At 43.7% G+C, this 20,841-nt stretch overlaps 1 protein-coding gene across 5 annotated transcripts in view; it reads right to left on the minus strand.

The window, feature by feature from the left end:
* Positions 1–4,165: 4,165 nt before the first annotated feature.
* wu:fa11c10 (protein FAM110A) overlaps positions 4,166–20,841 on the minus strand; it is a 28,106-nt gene continuing 11,430 nt past the window's right edge. For 4 of the 5 annotated variants that reach the window (XM_005938102.3, XM_005938104.3, XM_005938101.3 and 1 more), the window contains 2 exons: positions 9,019–9,414; positions 4,166–8,730 (listed from right to left, as the gene is read on the minus strand). In XM_005938102.3, the coding sequence (XP_005938164.1) occupies positions 7,329–8,720 (1,392 nt within the window). In that variant the 5' untranslated portion in view covers positions 8,721–8,730; positions 9,019–9,414 and the 3' untranslated portion in view covers positions 4,166–7,328. Of the gene's footprint in view, positions 8,731–9,018; positions 9,415–17,223; positions 18,117–20,841 lie in introns of those variants that run through there. The other variant, XM_005938107.3, reaches the window with a different exon arrangement.

Below are 20,841 nucleotides of genomic sequence, written 5' to 3' on the forward strand. Positions count from 1 at the left end.
GAAAAAGTTTGATGCAGCCCAGTCAGCAAGATTACAAATCAGCAGGTAATTAAAAGTACAATGACGAATTCTTGTCAGTTGAAATTCAGCATTCAATTAAATCTCATTTATATGGCGCCAAATCACAACAGCAGTCGCCTCAAGGTGGTTTATATTGTAAGGTAGACTATAACAGGGGTAGGCAACTCCAGGCCTCAAGGGCCGGTGTCCTGCAGGTTTTGGATCTCACCCTGGTTCAACACACCTGAATCAAATGATTAGTTCATTACCAGGCCTCTGGATAACTTCAAGACGTGTTGAGGAGGTCATTTAACAATTTGAATCAGCTGTGTTGGATCAAGGACGCGTCTAAAACCTGCAGGACACCAGCACTGGAGGCCTAGAGTTGCCTACCCCTGCTCTATAACATTGTTGCCACATCGAACATTATGATGTTGCCCCTTACTAAGGTTTTTCTATCTAGGATAACACATTACATATAAGTGTAAATTTACGCTGAAAAAAAGATTGCTAATCTTTTATTTTAATTCTAATTTTAATTCATTCTAATTATTTGTGAGCACAACATAAAAAATGTCACCTTGTGATTATTTATTTGCTCCATGGAGCCAACAAAGGACTCCCAATCTGAAGAAAAGGACTTTTCTTTGTGACTGATATAAATAGCCACCCAATCCTGGACTGTAATCAACGCTGACTACTGTACATGGCACCATAGACAGTATAAAAGATGGACAACCGAATCCTGGTTTAGCTCAGTGGGATGAGCCATATGAGCAGAGAGGAGTAGGCCTGAGTTTGAGTCTGGAGCCCTTTGCTGCATGCCTTCTCCCCTCTCTCTCTTCCTGCTTTACTGTCTCTATTGGATAAAAGCTAAAAAAAATTTAAAATGATGAATAACGAGTTGCAGTAGATCACTGCCGCTCCCTGAGAGTTTTTCCTTCCCACTGTTACCAAGTGTTTGCTCAGTGGGTCATGTGATTGTTGCAGTCTATTATAGTAGGGTCTTTACCTTACAGTATACATTGAATTGAGATGACTTTGTTATGATTCGCCTCACCAGCAGTTATTTGATCTGTGATTACTTGAAGTTGCTGAATGTAATTGAATGTCAGTGATCGTTCTGGTCACCGCATTGGTGTTAGTTGCTGTTTAGACTCTCTTACGCTACACAGGAGTGCTGAACAGCTCCATTTTCAGAGGGGAAAAAATCTGTCACCACAGTCTCATGTCTTGAAGACAACCTGCAGTGAATTCTTTGTTCGGAATAAATAAGATTTGAATATTGGTTCTAGTGGATATTCAAATATTTTGGACTGTTTTTCAATGCACTTTTCCAGCATATTCACAGTTTAATATGCCAAATAGTCAAACCACAGCAGGAACTAAGTATCAGGTCTGTCTGAGGCCAGCTGAATGACAAAAGCTGCTTCGTGTATAGAGGAATGTAAACAAAGCATAATGCTCCATGTGATTAGGAAGCATCCAGAGGCTGGTATGATTTAGATGAACAGATAAATGCTCAGAGTCTTTAGACGGAGCATGGAAAATTGGGAGATGGGTGTCGAGAGATAAGGGAAGCAGCACAGCACTCTGCAACAACATGTAAAGCTAACACAGACAGCCCAGTTTTGCTTTCCCACGGGATGTACAGTAGGTCCCACTGAAAGACACACACACACACACAAATATAGTCAAAAACACAGAGATCCCATCTGCCCCAGCGTTTTAATCAGCTTATCACTCCCAGGGCCATTCAGAACGACTATATCAAGCTCTGACATACATTAGCGGTACTACAGGGATCAAGCGATATACAATCGCTTGATCCCTGCAATACTCCTCACGTCACACACGTAGTCACACACGCAGTCACACAAGTCCAGCACAGTTGTGCATTCATTTGGCCTTAAGTATGCGTGCAATGAAAACATGGATCCCAAAAGGATTGAAAACATCATCTGTGTGTAAGCGCCACAAAAGTCATCAAACATGCTAACGCACTCACACAAATACAAACTCTGTGCGTGTGCTTGTGTATTCTGACATAGTGCCAAAGCCCAGCTGATCTCTCAGTAAATATGGACATATGGTCAGCCAGAGTGGGGAGAGAGGTAGCATGAGGATGACACAGAGATGGTTCTTCGTGTGTTTTCATTTGTCTGTGGGGAGACCACAGCAGGGGGAGACATCTTATCCTCTCGAGACATGTGTTGCTCTCCCAAAGCTGAAGTGCTTAGCCTTTTTGGACTCTTTACATCAGCCCATACCACCAAACCCTACCTCACACAGAGGAACAGGTCAGAGGTGTCCGCTCTTGGTTACGTAACTACTCTATTATGGAATGAAAACAAGGGAATTGTTGTGCCAGACTGAGGGGCTTGTTATGTAAGGCCCAGAAGATGTGATGCAAGATGATCAGCTTGGAATACTTCCTGGCAGCTGAAGTCAACCTGTGACCTCTGTCTTTCTTTCTCTATATTTGTCAAAAACCCAGGGCTGCTGCCCTGTTGTCCTTTTTATTAAAGAAAATTAATCAGTGTAGTTAACTTTTCAGATCTTTTATCTAGCTCTTCTCGTAAAAAAGTGCAAACACAGTGACAACTAATTTTGAAAAATAAAGTAAAACAGACTTAGAGTGGCACTCACGTGTGACCTAAAAGTCAATTTAGCAGAAGAACAGATTAAAGTTACAGAAATGACTTAGTTCTTCTTTCACAATGCTATAATGGCACCACATAGAGAAATTAGCAGCACTAGCTTGACAAACCGACCAACTGCTAATATCCTTGTGAATGTAGAGGGCAGAAAAGCATGCTCAATCACATTACTCTCTGTTGATTTGATCAAAATTTGGCTAAAATTAGCACTGAATTTGGATGACAAATGCAATCCAGTAACATCCACCTCCCAGTAATCCTGTCCCTACTCTTCAGAAGATCCATCCATCCATCTTCTTCTGGTTATCAGGGGCCAGGTCACAGGGGCAGCAGCCTAAGCAGAGAAGCCCAGATCTCGCTCTCCCAGCTTGTCCAGGGGATCATCAAGGTGTTCCCAGGCCAGCAGAGAGATATAATCTCTCCAGCATGTCCTGGGTCTGCTCCAGGGCCTCCTCTCGGTGGGACATGCTCGGTACACCTCGCCAAGGAGTTGCCCACGAGGCATCTTGTCAGATGCCCAAACCACCTCGACTGGCTCCTTTCGATGTGGAGGGGTCCTGGGTGAGGGACCAGACAAAGAGCGACTCAGAAGACCCCCTATGAGCAGAACACCAGGGGAGCAGTTCACCCTGGATAGGGTTACTGGGCCCTGCCTTGGAGCCAGGCCCAGGGAGGATGAGCCCATGTCCCCAAATACGGGACATGGGCTCATCCTCCTGCAGGCCCACCACCAGCATTGTGAGCCGGGCGGCGACCAGGAGTGGAGGCCCTGGCAGACCGAACCCCGGCTACCAACACTGGCAATTGGCACATGGAATGTCACCTCTTCAGAATATGATGTACGTACTGGACCTGTGGCATCTACAAACCAAGTTGTATTTTGCTAATATTATATCACTGAAAGTACTATTAGCTAATATTGTAAGTAGTAACAAAGTAGCTGGGCAAACCATAACCAAGCTAGCATAACTAGCTAAAATAACTAACATTATTGGGATGGAAGAAGCATTTGTAACAATGTGGCATTACTTCAGTGTTTATAGGCATTCTGTAACATTAGGCACATCATTAATTAAGGCTATCGGCTATCTTATTTTTTATTTCAGATGTCTGTTCAACTGAAATAATTACATTTTGATGGTGTCAACTAAGCCTGTCATACAGTATCAACAGCAATTGGTCAATGGGTTTGTTTTTCATTTTAAAGAGCTGGTTGTTGAAAACTAACAATGTGCTGACCAAATGTTGACTAAGTTAGCCTCGGGCTAGTTTTCTCTAATTTAGCATGAATGATCACCTGGATTCAAGATAAACTGATGAAAATTTGTTGTTTAAAGGTCAAAGTCGGTTTAAGTTAAGACTTGCCCCACTCTTATTTCAGAAAATAAGATCACAGAACATCTGATACAACCAAATACTTACAAAATGAAGACTCAAATAATAACAGAATTTCAAGCAGATGTCAAACAAGTGTTGACATTATATCCAATGATATGGTTCCCAAAGTTCTGCAAAAACACTTCTGGTCATTCAGCAAAAAATAAATAAAGGTTTTTATGATTGCATTTCATATTTGGTTGGTGCTCACCTTTCTTCTACACTATAATGGCACACATGACTAGTTGCTGGAAACATTACCCGATTCCTCGGTAGTAACATTTTCATTGTAAGTTAACTTACTGCGATTTAAAGGAATACCCAGCTGTTTTGACCAAGTTACCGTATGCTCAGAAGTCCATTCAATTCTCGCACAAGTCTTTACCCCAATTTTCTTTCTTGTTATTTAGCTCCATTCACAGGCTTCACAGGCCATTGGTCAGTTAGATTTTCTACTTCTCTCCTTCCAGCTCAGTGTTGCTGACTGTTCATCAGAGCTGCTTGGGAGATGAAGCAGGCTGCTGTCGTGATGCCCAAACCCAGGTTCCAGGCAGCAATATTTATCATTTGCAACAAAGTTCCCCACTTCATCACACTTCAACTCTCTAGCCACCCACACACTAAAAACCAGTCAAGAGAATGTCAATCAAAGCTATGTTTTGGCAGACATAATGAATGAGACCATACCAGGGTTTGAAAGTACTGGTTTCAGGCATGAAACAAGAACCTCAGTCCAGCTGTTTGAAAATGCCATAACACAGACATTAGAAACCAGAACTACTCATCTGAAGTGGTGTTTGATCTGAAGAGTTGGTCTGGAGGGGTGATGAAATTATAGTTTACAGTGAACTGGATCCCAGACTGTTCAAAAACCCAGGATGGTTGAGTTGAAACTAAATGTTATTCCTTACAAAACATATTAAAGTAAGTTTATTCATCATTAGTACAAAATATTCTTACACTTCCGGGCTTTGACACTGCATCTTGCCTGAATTGTTGAGTATATTTAATATGTTCTGGAAACTCTCTGCAGCTTTAGGATCAAACACTTATGTGATAAAATAAATCTATCAATTACAAATACCCTAACAAGTCCACAACTGAGTTCTTAGTCTTTAAAGCGCACAACTCTCGAGAACTAGCATACATCTTGCACCACATGCATGTTTATTTCAAGTCAGTTGCAGTGGAATCAAACAATAACAGAATCACTGAGGAGTGTTTCAGGCTACTCCAGCATGAGCCACTTCTCTGCACGTGTCCTTTGATCCATAAAGCACTAAGCTTTTCGGTCACCTTCCAAACCCCAAAAGCAGAGATTCTGGAGTTAGATGGAGTTTCAGCTTTTGATTGCAAAGCTGCTGCTAGAAATGGGCCCCTTTCACACTGCCTCCCCTTAAATAAAGCAGTTTAAAGACCTAAAAGGTCCAGATCTCTGAAAAAGGTGTCACAAATGGCACAGTGAAGGAAAGTCAGACTTTATCTACACTGCAGTTCGTTCCGTCTCACTAAATATCCGTTTCAGTACTTTTGAGTAAAAACATAACAGTAGCTCCTAACCTGGTGTTACTGATTACAACTTGCTCAGCAATTTTGTGCTGATGTCAGATTGCCATGTGTCAATTATTCATGTTGAAATATAATTTAAAGCAGACCTGCTTCAAATGAACTGAGCTGGACTCGGCAGCAGCCTATCATAAACACCAAATAAATCAGAGGAGTGACTGTTTGGAGCCATATGCTGGAAGCACCACCATCTGCCTTAATATTTAGAGAGAAATAAAGAAAAACCACGAAGAGTAACGTAATTGAACTTTTTTTTTTTTTTATTAACTGCTCAGAATACACCATGGTAAAGCATTTTCCATCTCTCATCTCTTGAAGATTCTTTGGGCATTGAGTGATGGACTCAACAGCATACTTTGTTCACCACCGTCACAGCTCCTGTGTTCTCCGGCCCTCTCGTCTGAGGAAACGTGACCGCCACTCACACTGCTGGATAGCTTACGAAGGCAGTAGATGCAGAGGAGAACTCGAGAGAACTCACACAGGGTGAGGGAGGAGACAGACCTCTTGTTCCCAGACAAACAGGAAGTTGAATAAATACACAACAGTCTCACTTTCTGTGCTCCCCACAGAGAGACAGGTGCAACATTCACACTTTGCATTTGTCTCCTTCCTGGATTTAACTGTCATCCTACATATACTGTGATTCTAGTAAACACCATCAGATTGCACTTAAGAACAGAGATTGAATTCTGTACACAAAGTCATCCAATATTAAAAAATACATTAAATTACATTTTCCAAATAAATATTGGTCCATTTTGTTAGTATGCCATCTTCCTGAGACACTTTCAGAGCTGCAGACATATTCATACAGCAAAGATAGCTTTTCTTTTGATCCATGAGTATTCTCTTTTCAGTCTTCCTTTCATCCATCTTTTCGTTTTTCCCTCCAATTTTTTCCCACCCTGGAGGCTAAATATCTTTGTCATGTTACACGTACTTCAACCATCTACATGTGAGCTCATCCTTCATCATATGACTTGCTCTCATACGTGCAGGGACATACACAGCAAACTGATTTCTCGGGCTGCACCAGCACAGCGTGAGCCACGATGTGAGAAAGTGTTGCGGATGCGCACAATTAGAAGACGTTGCACTCCGATATACAGACAGCACTAACTGTAATTGACCTGAACGTGAGTCAGTGCAGCAAACTTCTGTGCAAGGAAGACGTGTGCTTGATGACATACCCTAAAATATAATGTATACAAATGATTCACTTGCATGCTGACACAAACGTGTATAATAACAGTCCAACAGCCTAAAAGGTTTTTGAAAACAAAAAACAGGAATATGATCGTAGAAGCTTTTTGTGTGAAAAAGTTTCACAGTATCAACGTGGTTTTCTTCCTGGCTTGCTCAGTGGCAGTCTGCCTTTGTGCCAAAACACACACACGCACACACACAGACACACACACACACACAGAGTACCTTTACATAAGGAGACCCTATCGCAATCATCCTCTGCCTTCATCCTCACCATTCTCTGACTATTATTGCTTTCAATACCAATATTGTTATACAAGACCTACAAAAGGGAGAGGGGGGGGGTGCATCTTCCGCTGCAAGTACTGACTTGCAGCCCATTTCTAGACATCTGATGTGAAATTCCGAGAACAAAAAAGAAAGTCTTTACAGGAAACACATCAACTGCAGGATTATCCGTATCTGTAACGTAAGGCAGCAAAAGATGAACAAACAGGAGTCCGAGTCCCTGACGGTCTATACGTTAGAGACGGCGTTGTTAGAATCTCTCGCCTGTCGGATGCCGTACAGCCACTTGATGACTCGAGCGTTCCTCTCAATGACAGAGATGCCATACGGGACCCGCTCGTTGGCCCTTGACGGACCGTCGTCTTCGTCGTCCTCGTCCTCCCTGACCCGGTCGTCCCCACACTCCGAGCTGGGCGTGCTAACGCTTCGGAGCTTGGAGACTGACACAATGTCTGAGTTGGCCCTCGTGAAGCGCTCCACCCCGCCCATTCCCTCCACCTCCTCGGGGTCTAACCCGCAGTAGTTAAAGAAACGCTCCAGGTCGGCTGTGGCACGGGAGTAGCGGTCGCTCAGGTCCGACTTGGAGCGGTGCAGTGATGGGTGCTTGCGGGCAGACCCTTTGGAGCTGGCGTTTGAGATGCGGGTGAAAGCGGGTGAGGCTGGAGGGATCATGCCTGCTCGGACTAGCATTGGACTGGGTGGCAGGTAGGCTGAAGGAGCAGGGATGGCTTGGGATGACTGAGGGAGGGGTTGCGGTTGATTCTGAGAGGGGGGAGGGGGTGACGGGGGTGGGACTTGGGGGTGTGCGACTTGGCCCTGGGGTGTCTGTCTGGGCCTGAGCTGTGGCTGCAGCTGAGCTCTCTGGGGCTTCCGTATCTCAGCATGAGGCCGAACGTCCACCCTGCGTACTGTCACCGAGTTAGGGGAGCTGTAGGGAACTGGAACGCCAAAGCGGGGGGCGCGAGCTGGCACAGGGGGTGGACGTCGAGTCACTTCTGCTGCCGCCGTCCGAAGATGATTGTTGAGTGGAGAGGAGGTGCAGGAGGAGGTGGACGATGAGTTGGCGAGGGCGTGATTCAAAGGTTTGAGGTTGTTGGAGAGTCGGCTGCTCCTCTCCTGCTCTCCTGAAAGACTGCTACTGATGCTCTTAGCTCCCGATGACGGAGATGACGAGGAAGGGGAGGTGGAGGAAGAGGACTGGGAACAATGTGATGGTCCATCACATACGTCATTGATTAGGTTATTTAGAATATCCAAGTTTAGAGCAGGTCGTCTCCTGTCTCCTGCTCCCTGCCTGCCTGCAGCGTTCTCCCCCTCAGCCGGCGATCGGTTAACTTTCCGGGCTGGAGGGGTGTTGATCATCATCCCCGAAGGGACGAGGGGCTTGCGGATGATTGGAGGCTGGATGGGGGCCTGGCGGGTGAGTGCCACCTGCTGGCTTTTAACATACTTGGCCTTGTCGGCCTCCAGGCGCTCCACGGCGCTCAGTTTGCGGGCCCCGGGCTCGGCCTGTCGGCGGAAATAATCCGGACCCTTATTGAGTATCCTGAAAGGCATGGCAGAGGTAAAGGGGACCCCGGCCAGACGGCCATCTGAGGGCCGCAGGGTCTCCACTGGCATTCTGCACGAGCTGGACAGAGAAAATAGAGATTTTCCATGAGTTACAAGTAATTGGAACATAAAATAATTCACTTGTATGTGAAAACAGTTTTACAGCTTCATGGTCAGACACTAGCTGACAGGAGGAGAGGCAGGCAAGCACCTGGCTTTAGTGGTCAGTGAACATCCTTTTAGAGCTCCCACACATCCTCTCTAAGCTTAAGGGAAACAAAAAAAAAAGGGCTCTTTTGTACTCTTTTTCTCCCCACTCCTCCCCCTCTCACACCCGTGCTCTCAGAACCCCATTTAACTTCCTTACCGGTCGCTGTGCTGCTCCTCTGCCTTTCGTCTGTCCTCCACGACACCTCTCTTGCACTTTTATTTGTCCCTTTTCCCAGTCCGGGCTCAGTGAAAGGCTACTTGCGAGACAGGGTCAGTTGGGGTCAGATCCTCCACACCAGCCTTGTGCAGACCACCTCTATTAACTCAGCTGTGATCCAGAACAGTGAGAGACTGTGGGTCAGGGTCAGTCTTTTTCTTTTTTTTTGTTTCTTTAAATCCAAAAGGCAAGTCTTGTAGATCAGTCGTCAGTTACTCAGACAACACCACAGTCTCTCTGATCCTCTTTACAATCCTGTTTAGCCCCAGCCCGCCTGTCCAGTTGTGATCAGATCCAAAAAGCCGGCCGGCAACTCAGCAGGAGCGCCCTGTAGTCCTGGAGAGGGTTAGAAAGAAACAAGTCCAAGTCAGATAAACCTCCACTTTCTTTCCACCGCTTAATACCATAACGCATCCACACATACTCTCTCTTTTTCACACATGCACGCACACTTCTCTGGCTGACAGACGGGGACTCTCTTTAACACTGAAGTGGAGCAGACGGGACAGGCTTTAATACAGAGTCTGGCTCCTCCCAGCCAGCCAATCGCATGTCGCCGGGAGACTCGGAGGGGTACAAGGGGCGGGCTGGGAGGCGAGAGGTGTGCTCGCATTGGCTAGGCTCAAAGGAGATCCTGACCAATTGGGCCCCTCCCCCTGCCTTTCAAGCACAACAAAACTGAGGCAGGGCTTTCATTCAAATGAAAATTCTTTGAAAGGGAGAAAGGGGGGAGAGAAAGGGGACGGTGGGGGAAAAGAGGGGCACCGCAGATGCAATTTTTACATTGACTTGCATCAAGCTCAGTGGGGTGCTATGAAAACATGTGAAAAAAAAAAACAAAAAAAAAAACTCTGAAAGCCTGCACAACTGTTCCTGCTGCTGAGCTCTTTGTGTGGCTGTTTGTGTGTTTGCATTTTAGCCTAATGAAGACAAAGTAGATGAAGATCACCGAAACCAAACCTGATTCAGCTTTACAAAAAAAAAGAAAGAAAGAAAAGAAAAATAGTGTAAGAACAAAGTTTAAACAAAGAGCTGGGACAAAGTTTTTCCTCTGCCGGAGCACAATTAACTTGTGGATTATTTCTCTCAGTTTCAGGGCTTTAAAACACTGCTAACACACATGCTGTTCATTTATTTCCCCCTTCAATTCCACAGAAAAAAAAACAAAAAAAAAAAAAAAACAATCCCACTCTCCCCCTCCTCCACACCTCTTCCCTGCTGCATGTTATCATTTACAGCCTTACACTCCAGGGTTACATCACATCCAGATAGACGGCACGGTGCGTCCCCTCCCCCACCTCCACCTCTTCTCCAGCACGTCTATCCACACATTTTTAATTAATCTTTTTATAGCCGTCTTCCTTCCCTGTCTCCCTCAACATGTGACCCTGTTTTTCCCCCAACATCTCGCCCCGTCTGACTCCCTCTTCACGCTCACATCCACAAACAGCAGACCAGCAGCAGACGAGAGAGAAAAACTGACAGCTTACACTTAAAAAGAAAAACGCACACACACGCTTAGCTTTCATCTTGTAACAGACCAAAGAAGAGTTTAAAATAGCCTACCTCAAACTACTCAAACTAAACACTTTTGCAGCACAAAAATAAAAACAGAAAAAAAAAAAAAAAAAAAAAAAAAAGATTCCCAAGCATGAGTGAGACGACCTGAAGCTTCTGCACAAAGCCTTTGGGAATATATGCATTCAGGGGATGGAACAAAAAAAATAATAAAATAAAGAGTCTTTCATGAAAAACACAATACAGAGAAAGCTTGAAGTGAGCGCAACGTAGGAAAAGAAAGGAGAGGTGGATTAGCGGACAGAAAGTCACGAGATGACGTCAGCACAGACTTGTCTTGGTGTCCTAAAAAAGTTCAAACCACTGCAGGGAAGCAGCTCTACTGTATTTTTTCCACATGTTCATCCTTATCATAACTTATCATAACGCTCAATGCAACTTAACACGGTTAAGCTTTAACGCACAACACGTCCAGTTATGTGACACTATGGTGGCGCTCCACCCGCTAATGCAAATGCCTGCAGCGCACAACAGTAAATACACTGAAGACCACAACCCACCTGGAGCCACTCACACACTCCCCGTCACTGTGCTGATTAGCACTTTCATCTGACTGTGTAAGTTGAGGAATTCGCCATAAAACATATGTAAAACATCACTGATCTGCTGCTGCATGTGGATCTCTTTCTTTCACATTGTTGTTTTCCTACACTCATCATCCTCACGACAAACTAACTAGTAGTTTAACAGCTAAAAGGTTAAAAGGTTTCAGGTAATTATAGAATTTCTTGTCCCTGAATCTACTCAAAGAAACTCATCTTAGAGAAAATGCTTTAACAGAAACGGTGAAGACAAACGTTGGGTCACAGAAACCTCAGCCACCTCGGTTTTAGTATGCTGTGGCCTTGTCATTACACTTACACAGCCCTCTGCCAAGAGGAGGAAAAAACACACCTCTTTTGCTCCAGATTTAGAGTCTTTTCAAGTCTTTAAAAACACTAATTTCTGTAAGAACTGCCAACCTTTGCTGGAGTATTTGTTCTATTTCACTGTGTCCCAAAATGTCCAGCCAAACAGCTTGTGATCCAAAGTCTACACATTTTGTCTTTTTAAAGCGTGGTTATTGATTTCTATTACTCCTAATGACTAACATACACTTATACACAATTACTGGTGTGAACAAATCCCACAGACACAAAGGGGGCAGGAGATCCCTGTCACACCAGCATAAACCCACCTCTGCTGATAACTCTAATCCCCTGATCCACCCTTTATTCAGTCTTTTTGTTATCATACTGCGCTCAACAGTTTGTGCATTGATATTGTTAGTGAAGGAGAACGAGTTCCAACAACTGACAACAATTATCGTCAAGCTGCTAAATGAATTCCCTCTTCATGGAGATTAGATTTGCTTTAACTATGTAAATGTTAACCCAGTTACCCTCCTTCCTTTGAGCCTGCCAATGAGAAGAGTCGTCCACATGCAAATACTGCGAGCCTGGATAGTCACTACTTTAAAAACAGCAGCTATTGTCATTCATCTTCTCCAGTGAAAGGGGTCAGATGGCTAAAAGCCGCTTTGCTAATGGGACTAATGTGTGTGCAAACGGCACCATTAAGCCTCTCGTCCCCACCGGTCCACGAGTTGAGCGTTGCAGCAGCGCTCAGTCTCGTTTCTCTTAACTTTTCTGCCTCTCGGTTTCCGTTCATGTTCTGTAACTGCAGTTGATGATGTCTCCAAAAAGGCAAAGGGCCGAGGAATGATATTCCTATTCCTCAATGGAAACTTGCGCATTGTGATTATCATCACAAAACTATGCAAACCGCTGAGTTGTTATGAATCGGACTGTTTTTACGTTCAGTTTTCTAACCACCATATAAGTGGCCAACAACATGGTTTATGATGTCTGCATGAGAGAGAGAGAGAGACTGCGTTTCATGGCGTGTGAGTGACTGTGGGGGGTGAATAACAGAATGTTTGAAATCAAAGAGAGAAGCCCAAAATGTCTGCGTGCACAAATGTTGTAAAGCAGCTGAAAGGAAACAGTGACTGGCATTTTACCACAGCTGACTTGACCGTGCCGCCGGCTTAAGTGTAATTACAGAGAGAGCCCATGAATGGGAGCAATTTGCTTCGCCAATATTTTCTAGCAAGTTACTGAATAAGTAGCAGCTCGTGAGGAAACGGGTTGCAGTAGGAGGGTGGGGGAGGAGGAAAAAGGAAAAGGTGAGAATAGGCAAGATTAGAAAATATATAATAGCAGAGAAAACAAGAGAAAGCCCAAATAAGAGAGATAGTGTCAACCTCCCATCCAGGGTGAGCCTCACAATAAGAATGAATCATACTGAGTCTTAAACAGTTCCTGATGCTGACTCAAAGCCAGAGTGCAGCTCCATGCAATACTATTCAAATCCTTCCGTTTTTGAGCCTGTCAGCTTTACCCCAGCATGGAAGGAAAGAGGTGGTGAGTTCATCAACAGTGACTACTCAGCTGCTTCACCCACTGGAGGGATGAGCAGGAAGCCGGGATTTATTTCACAACAGAACGTGAGTGGGAAAGAGAAAACCAAACAAACGTCCTCGGCTGGAGTGTGGGCAATTCCCGCAAGTTGACCCTGTTTCGCGGTGAACTTAGCTCATCTATTTCTGGACACTTTGAGTTTCCCGATTTGCTCCTGAAGCCTGTGAACACCCGACTGTCAACTGCAGGGAAGCCCACATGGAAATGCTGCACTACAATCCAAAGTGTTCAGGAAGGGGGAAAAAAGAAAAAAGCAAAACAAACAATGCTCCATGCTCATAGAAACAAATAATGAAGTCAGTGAGTGGGTAAGTGATCTAGTGAGCCAAAAGTCACATGCTTCAGACTGCTCAGGCAGTTTTTTTTCTGCTCCTAGCTCTGTAGATGACTGAGCGCACTTATCCCTGATTTAGTTATAACTAAATCATTCACCTGCTGTGCAAACCTGTTTGCAAGTTAAGCCAAAGGAAGGTCTACAGAGTTATAGTTTATCTATTTGGACCAGACCTGAATTTATCTGTACCAAAACCCAGTTCAACAAAAGGTCAAGAAACGGGACAGTAAGCAAGATGGATCGTATTAACAAATCTCTCATCTCAGTGCAGGGTTCAGCTGGTGTCCTCCCTGTGGCTTCCAGATGAACGATAACCTGATGAGAATCAGACCAAGCTTGGACAGAAACTAATGCAACACAAGCCCCTGCCCATTATCCCACTGGGACACTCAGCTTCAGTTTTTAAAAATCAATAGAGAGCTTAAAAGAAGGGTTCAAAAAGTTATCAACCACTCCCCTTAGGGCTGATTTAGGGAGCTCCAAAGAATGATAATGAAGACAGACAGTTGGTCGTGACAGCGTCAGACCTTGCTGTTATTCTGTTGAGCGGCTATCAGCTTCAGCCACGTTGCTTGTTTCCAACTGAAAAACAGCTCCTGGCTGGATGGACTGACATGCATGACTGAAGTGTCTGGACAAGGTTATGCAACTGTTTTTATACGGACAGAAGTCGAGTCGACTGCAAAAACAACCACTGAACCATAAACCGACAGTTATTATAGCATCCAGCTCGTCTTTTTTCCCCTGGATCTCCCCGCTTCTGTCAATCCATCCATCCGTCTCCCCTTAAACCCCCTCCTCCACCTCTGCCCATATCTGTCTGTGGCCCCAGGAAACGCACACATCCATGTACAATTACACCAGAGGGGGGAAAATGGAGGTCAAACCAATGAACTCTTGTGTCTGTGTGCCTGTGTGTTCACGTCAGGAAGAGAGTTTTGACTGAGTAGGTAATCACAGGAGAGCAGGTGGCTGAGTCCTCCCTTGGGAAAACTAAGCCAAGCAGTGAAGACAAATACAGAACATCTGTGATGTGGCCACATTTGTAAAATAAAGGGAAAAAATAGATATAGGGATCATTTGAGTGCAGTAAGTAGTAAGAACAGTGTGTAAAGTGTATGCAAAGAAGATGATAAGAACATCTAACGGGTATGTAAATGAAACATCTGCCTTTTACTCCAACTTCCTTTTAAGCTGACATCAAGTTAAGATGTGCCAGACATAGAAGACTACATAAACAGTGCATACAGACACAACATTAACATAAACAGATTCTTATAGTGAGTCAGGTTAGCAACACAACCAAGTTAGCTAAATTGTTATAATGCCTTAACTAATTCAACTCTTAACCCGAATTTGCACTGTAATATGGTGAACAGAGGTGGCGGACGTTAGCAGGCAGCAGTGCAAACAACACTGTTGAGTTTATGGATTTATTGATTTAGCTAGTTCTGACCACAATTAGTTTATTAGAATGTAATTAAAATTGCTGCCCGAGTTCTAGTGTATTTTTGCTAAAGGTCTGATACCCATGAAGTTTAGGTTTTAAAACTAAGAACTATTCCTGAGCTCGAGTGCAAAAGGTACGTAGGTATATAAATTAGACTGCCTGATATTTGCATATCATTAGCCATTTTTCACCCTTTCAACCACTGATAGAAAATGCATATTTTGTTAACAACTGTGATCCTAAACTACATATTGTCAAGAGGCACTTCACACTTATTGGTGTGACTCTCTTGAGTGGGGGGTAAACTATACCTATGACCCCCCCTCAGGAGGGTCCCATGAGGCTCACACCCTTCAGTGGTATGTAAATTACTTGTGTGCTGTGCTTCTATTTTCACTTTAGAGCTCATTAGAGTTACACGGCTCAATTGTAATCTCAGAGCGCCACCCTCCAATCGTCCGAAATGTTAAATATCTGTGAGATTTATATAGTTTAAGCACACTGTAACTGCTTGAGGTAGAGCATCAGAATTTATAATGACCCTTGATTTCCTTTACACGTGCAATGAGTCTCACCACAGCCACTTTAGACTTCTGTACAGAATGTATGTAGGGTGTACAACAGGGTACCCCAGTCCTCGAGGGCCGGTGTCCCAGTAGGTTTTAGATCTCACCCTGGGTCAACACACCTGAATCACATGATTAGTTCATTACCAGGAGAACTTCAAGACATGTTGAGGAGGTCATTTATCCATTTAAATCAGCTGTGATGGATCAAGGACACATCTAAAACCTGCAGGGACACTGGCCCTCGTGGACTGGGATTGGGGACCCCTGGTCTACAACATAGCCTATACAAGTGCCCACTGCCAACCTTTATATGCCTGTGAAGGCTTAAATTTATGATGCAGAAAAAAGATTCAGCACTGTCATTTTTATTATAATTTTCCCCCCAGAAATATAACAAACTGTAAGAACTTCGACAATTCTTTTCCCTCCTATTCTGGGTACTAACATGCAGGGCTACCACTCATTGACTTTACAATGCCTGAAGACATTCTGCCATTGCTGCATCTCCAGAGGATAAAATAACTCTGATCCAGCAAAGATTTTTTGCTGATTACAGAATCCACTATGATATACCCACTCCCCATCTGATCGGAGTTTGCATCAGTGGCTGGGGGCAACTACTCCCACCTCAGTCAGCTGGAGCTAATCTATTAGACAACGCACACTCACACCTTGGGGTATTAAAGCATTAAAGTAAATATACATACTAATGCAATTACATGGTAGCTGCATACTAAAAGGACATAACTGTGTTAAGCACAGTCATCTGCTGCCATAAAGAGACACACACACACACACACACACCTCTGCTGTAATGGGAGAGTCTGAAAGCAACCAAAAATAAACAAATAAAATAAAAGAAGAAGAAAAGGGAGGAGACTGAAAATATCCCCCCTTCAACACGGTGATGAACACATTCCAGACACAATCACCCATCGCTGTCCTTAGTCAGATAAAGAACACACACACACACACACACACACACACACACACACACACACACACACACACACACACACACACACACACACACGAGGGAGAGCGGTCACTGGAGTCGCCTCAGTGGCTAGGCCTCAGAGTTGGCTTGGATACAAGGAGTGTTTTGCTCATACATGTACAGACACACTCACACAGGACACATTCTTCTGCCTTTAACCCTTTGTGTAATCCTTGATTAGCTCTCACACTGGTGCTGAAAGCCTAAAAATCATTCATGAAAAAAAAAGAGTGGGGAAAAGTCAACTTGTTTAAAGAGAGATATTATGTGGGAGATAAAATGAAGCACCTCTGGAGTGACAACAGTCAGCACAACACGCTGCTCTACAACAAGAATTTAAATTCAGTTTTAGGGAGGGTATATTGTTGGCTCTGCCAGTACACGTGAAGCTTCGCAGCCCCTTACAGCTGAGAGAATGAAAATAGTCCTGGAGCAGAGCTGCCAAAAGTTATAATCAAGACCAGTATTTTTAGGTTTGGCACCCAACTCAAGGACAAGGAAGTACCAGCAGTGACAGAGAAACAGACAATAGTACCCGCTGTGATAATGCAGGATTTCATCCAGAACTGAATGTCATTTTAATAAAACAGGGAAAAGAAAACCAAATCGTTCCATAAACTGACAACTTTGAAGCGTGACCTGTCCTGTGGATACCTGCCAGAGGAACAAGCCCTCCCCTCCGTTTAGATAAACAACCCCCACGTGTACACACTGCTGACTGTGCTCAAACAGGAGAAAAAGCAAAGTTTACTTACGTTCTTTCAGCTGTTAGCCGGCTCTAGGAAACCCAAAAAGAAATACTGAACGTGTCAGGCTGAAGGAAGCAGGCAGCAGCTCCGAGCGTGCAAAGCTGTTCTCAGCTGCTGCGAGTTGCCAGTGAGCCAGTACTTGTGTATGAGCCAAATGAACACTAACCTGGAGGGAGTCTCTGCTCTTCAAGCTATAAGACTCTCCCCCGTCTCCTCCCACATCCAAGAGAAGACTCCACCTCAGGAAAAGACCGGAGGAGGAAAAAAACCCAACACTAAGTGAACAGGAAGCCTGAGTTTTTCCAAGCAGTGACACAAACCTTCCTGACACTTTAACTCTTTGAAATTGTCCCGTCAGTTACCCAGAACCGTGGCACCGTTAATACCAGAAAAGGTAAGGGGCTTTGTGTATCGCATCCGGATGCTGAGGTATTGCCAGTCACTATAAGGGAAAAATACATTGTAGGTCATTGAAACGCTTCGGCAATCAGCATCTAGTGGAAGCAGTATGTAAACTGTATGTGTTGCACTCGAAGCAGATTTCTTTGCAAACACTGAATTACTAGTTTTTACCTCTTGACCCTCTCGTCCCCATGAAGACTTTTCAGAGCAAATAAATAAATAAATCTAAACTTAACTCTGTGGATTCTATTTTATCATCTCATCTTAACACTGTAGAGATAAACAGCCAGTCCCTCTGGAGGAGAGATGCACTGATCTAACATGTGGACTGTACAGAATTCTGATCTTGACTTAAAAAGCTGCAGCAGATATGAGTGACAACAGCTGATGGGACAGCAGCAGCTAGCAGGAGAGCTAATGTACTCCCAAAAATGCCTGCGACACAGTCTCCCTTTACTTAAATGTAAAGTTAGTCAACTGTGGTCACACCAAGTTGGTTCGACTGGAAAGTTCCAGCAAGAAGATGCCTTGGCCTCCATCTCTTATCTACTTTCACTTGTTATCTTTATTCAGAGAGACATTATATAAAGGTAGAAACTAGCAGGGCATTTGTTTGTGTAACACTTAAGTGTTGTCATCAACTCAATTATTGTTATTTCACTTCCTGCCGTTTTTTGCAGCTCTACAGACGGGTGGAGGGCGGGTGGGGGCGAGGGTCGGGAAAAGGAGAAACTAAACTGTAAATAACAGTTTCATGCAGCAGAGTAATGACTCTCACGCAGAGCTTAAATTAGATTTGTGCCTTAGATAAATATTGCCCATCTCAGGCCTAATTTGATTTGACATTTTCCTAAATGTTAAATACAGATTTAGTACATTTATATTACTGGATTTATTTGCAAAGTTAAAGCAAAGTCCACCCTGATGTTGACTTTCTAATAAAAAATAAAAAAAAGATTAGGTGCTAGGTCAGTGTTCAGTATCGGTACCCAAAGCCAACATGTGCATCTAATCCCAAATGGAAACGTGGCATCCCTAATCATAAGGGCTTTGTTTGGTGTCAACCTCCAAACCATTTTAATGGTAGAGTTGAGAGGACTACAATTTTCCAGGTGGGTTCCATTTAATTTACCATCTGTGACAACGTCCAAATAAAAACACTCGTGGCTTTCTTCAAGTGAAATATTATCCTTTTCCTCTCCAACAGATCCAGAGATAACGATGTATGCTAGTAAGTGAGAAAGTCGGGAAGGGGAGTGGCTTAACAGACAGTGGGCGAATTCAAGAAAGCAAATATTATTATCAAAGAGGTGTGGCTGAGGATATCCTGGCTGAGGAAAACAGCAGTTCAGGAGAAGCCTTACCACTGGAATACTTCGACAGGATTCCTGGAATACTATATATAAAGCTCTTTGTACTATATTTAAAGAACACAAAAAAGCAAAACAAACTTGTCTTCTACATTCAATATTTTTTTTTGTTAACATCTTCCACACTGTGGCTGAGCTGCTCTTGCTCATTACAGTCTGAACACACAGCAGCGCTTGTTTAAAGGAGCAGTCAGGGCAGGCTGCACCAGACCAACAAACACATACACAGATTCAGGTGCTCACAGTCACAGGTCTGAGTCCGACACACATGAACACAGCGGTCAGTCATTCTTCTGAGGCAGCAGCAGTAGGAGGGGACTTTCACTCCATGCTGCAGAGGAAACGCTGTCGACGGCTCTGCATTAACACAACGGGAGTAGGTTAGATAGGACAATAAATAGTTCAGCTGGGTTGACACATTCCAACACCTTCTCTACCTCCACTTAGGCTCTCCTCCCTCCCTTCCTTCCTCTCCTCCCTTCCACTTCATCACAAAAACTTCTCTATTCCCCCTGCGCATAATCTGCTAACTTTTATCCTGTGTCAAAAATTTTCCCCTTTTAGCCTCTCCCTTTCTGTTCCACATTCTCTCGTCACGCATGTAGAGCTACATGATCTCTGACCAGTATGACATATTAGCCTCTTTTCCCCCACTACTACCTTCTCGGCTTGACCAGACCATTAGGGTTTTCAATTAGGTGGTAGGACAGGTACCAGGTACTTTTTAGTACCTACTTGACGTAAGCAGGTCGAGATGAAGGGGGGAGTGACATCAATGGATGAGTCATGACAGCAACTCCTTCACAAGAATCAAACCCGCCATTTTTGAAACCCACAACAAGTGAAATGGCTAAACACAAACTGACACCATGGTCCAATAATGAGGTGTTTACTATTGGTTTAGCAGCAGGTATATATAACGACACCCCACGCGCATTATGTTGGTTCTCAAATGTAATGGAAAAATGACCGAAACCCAGTAGAGTAGAGGCAGTGCTAGTGAACAAGAAGCAATTGTGAACACCCTCCAGGCAGAAAAAAAGAAACCAGAGATGTGACAAAAACTGCAATTTCTTTCATGGTCACTTGAGTTTGGCTTTAAAAGGTGAGTCAATCTCAGAGGGATCCCATTTTAAAATACCCAGCTTAAGAGAATTATTACTTTATATATAAGCAGTTATCCAGTTCTCTGTAATGCACCTGTATAGTTTATTTGGCTAACTGATGCTAGCAAGATTGCTAACCCAGCTTGCTAGCATTAGCTAATAACTTCTGTGCATTTATTTGGGAAGTTAAGCTAAATCATTACATTTATTTTTATGATTGCCACACCATAAAACTGCAGATCAGCTGAGCAAAAACAACAACAAAAGTTTACTATTTTAGGGTAGAGTCAGCAATTGGCTACTTCAGACTGACATCATTAGCCATCTCAAGCCCAAAAAAACCCCCCAAACAAACAAATATAATGATCAATGATGAGATGAGAGATGATGATGATGAGATAGCCTTTATTTGTCAGTTGCAGGTCTTTTGCCCACAACCGAGCATCACATTGGGGAGACAGGTCAAATATCCCAGCATTTACAGAAAAGATAATTTAGAAGATTTAGTGGAGTTACAAGCCAGCCATAAAATCTAGAGCTGACATATTTCAGAACGATACCTCTGTAACTCTGAACCTAAACAACGATGTAAAACTAAATACCAGATTTTATTATGAAATTATATTATGATCCTATAAGGACAGGACTATATCGTGTAAAAAGGATGCTGAAGCACCAAGACAGGATCATACTTCTTTGCAAATGCGGAATTTTCTCATATATTTAAATTCATGACTGAGACAGAG

The sequence above is a fragment of the Haplochromis burtoni genome, unplaced genomic scaffold (assembly GCF_018398535.1).
Source record: "Haplochromis burtoni strain Fernald_Lab_line unplaced genomic scaffold, NCSU_Asbu1 Contig_246, whole genome shotgun sequence".
NCBI lineage: Eukaryota > Metazoa > Chordata > Actinopteri > Cichliformes > Cichlidae > Haplochromis > Haplochromis burtoni.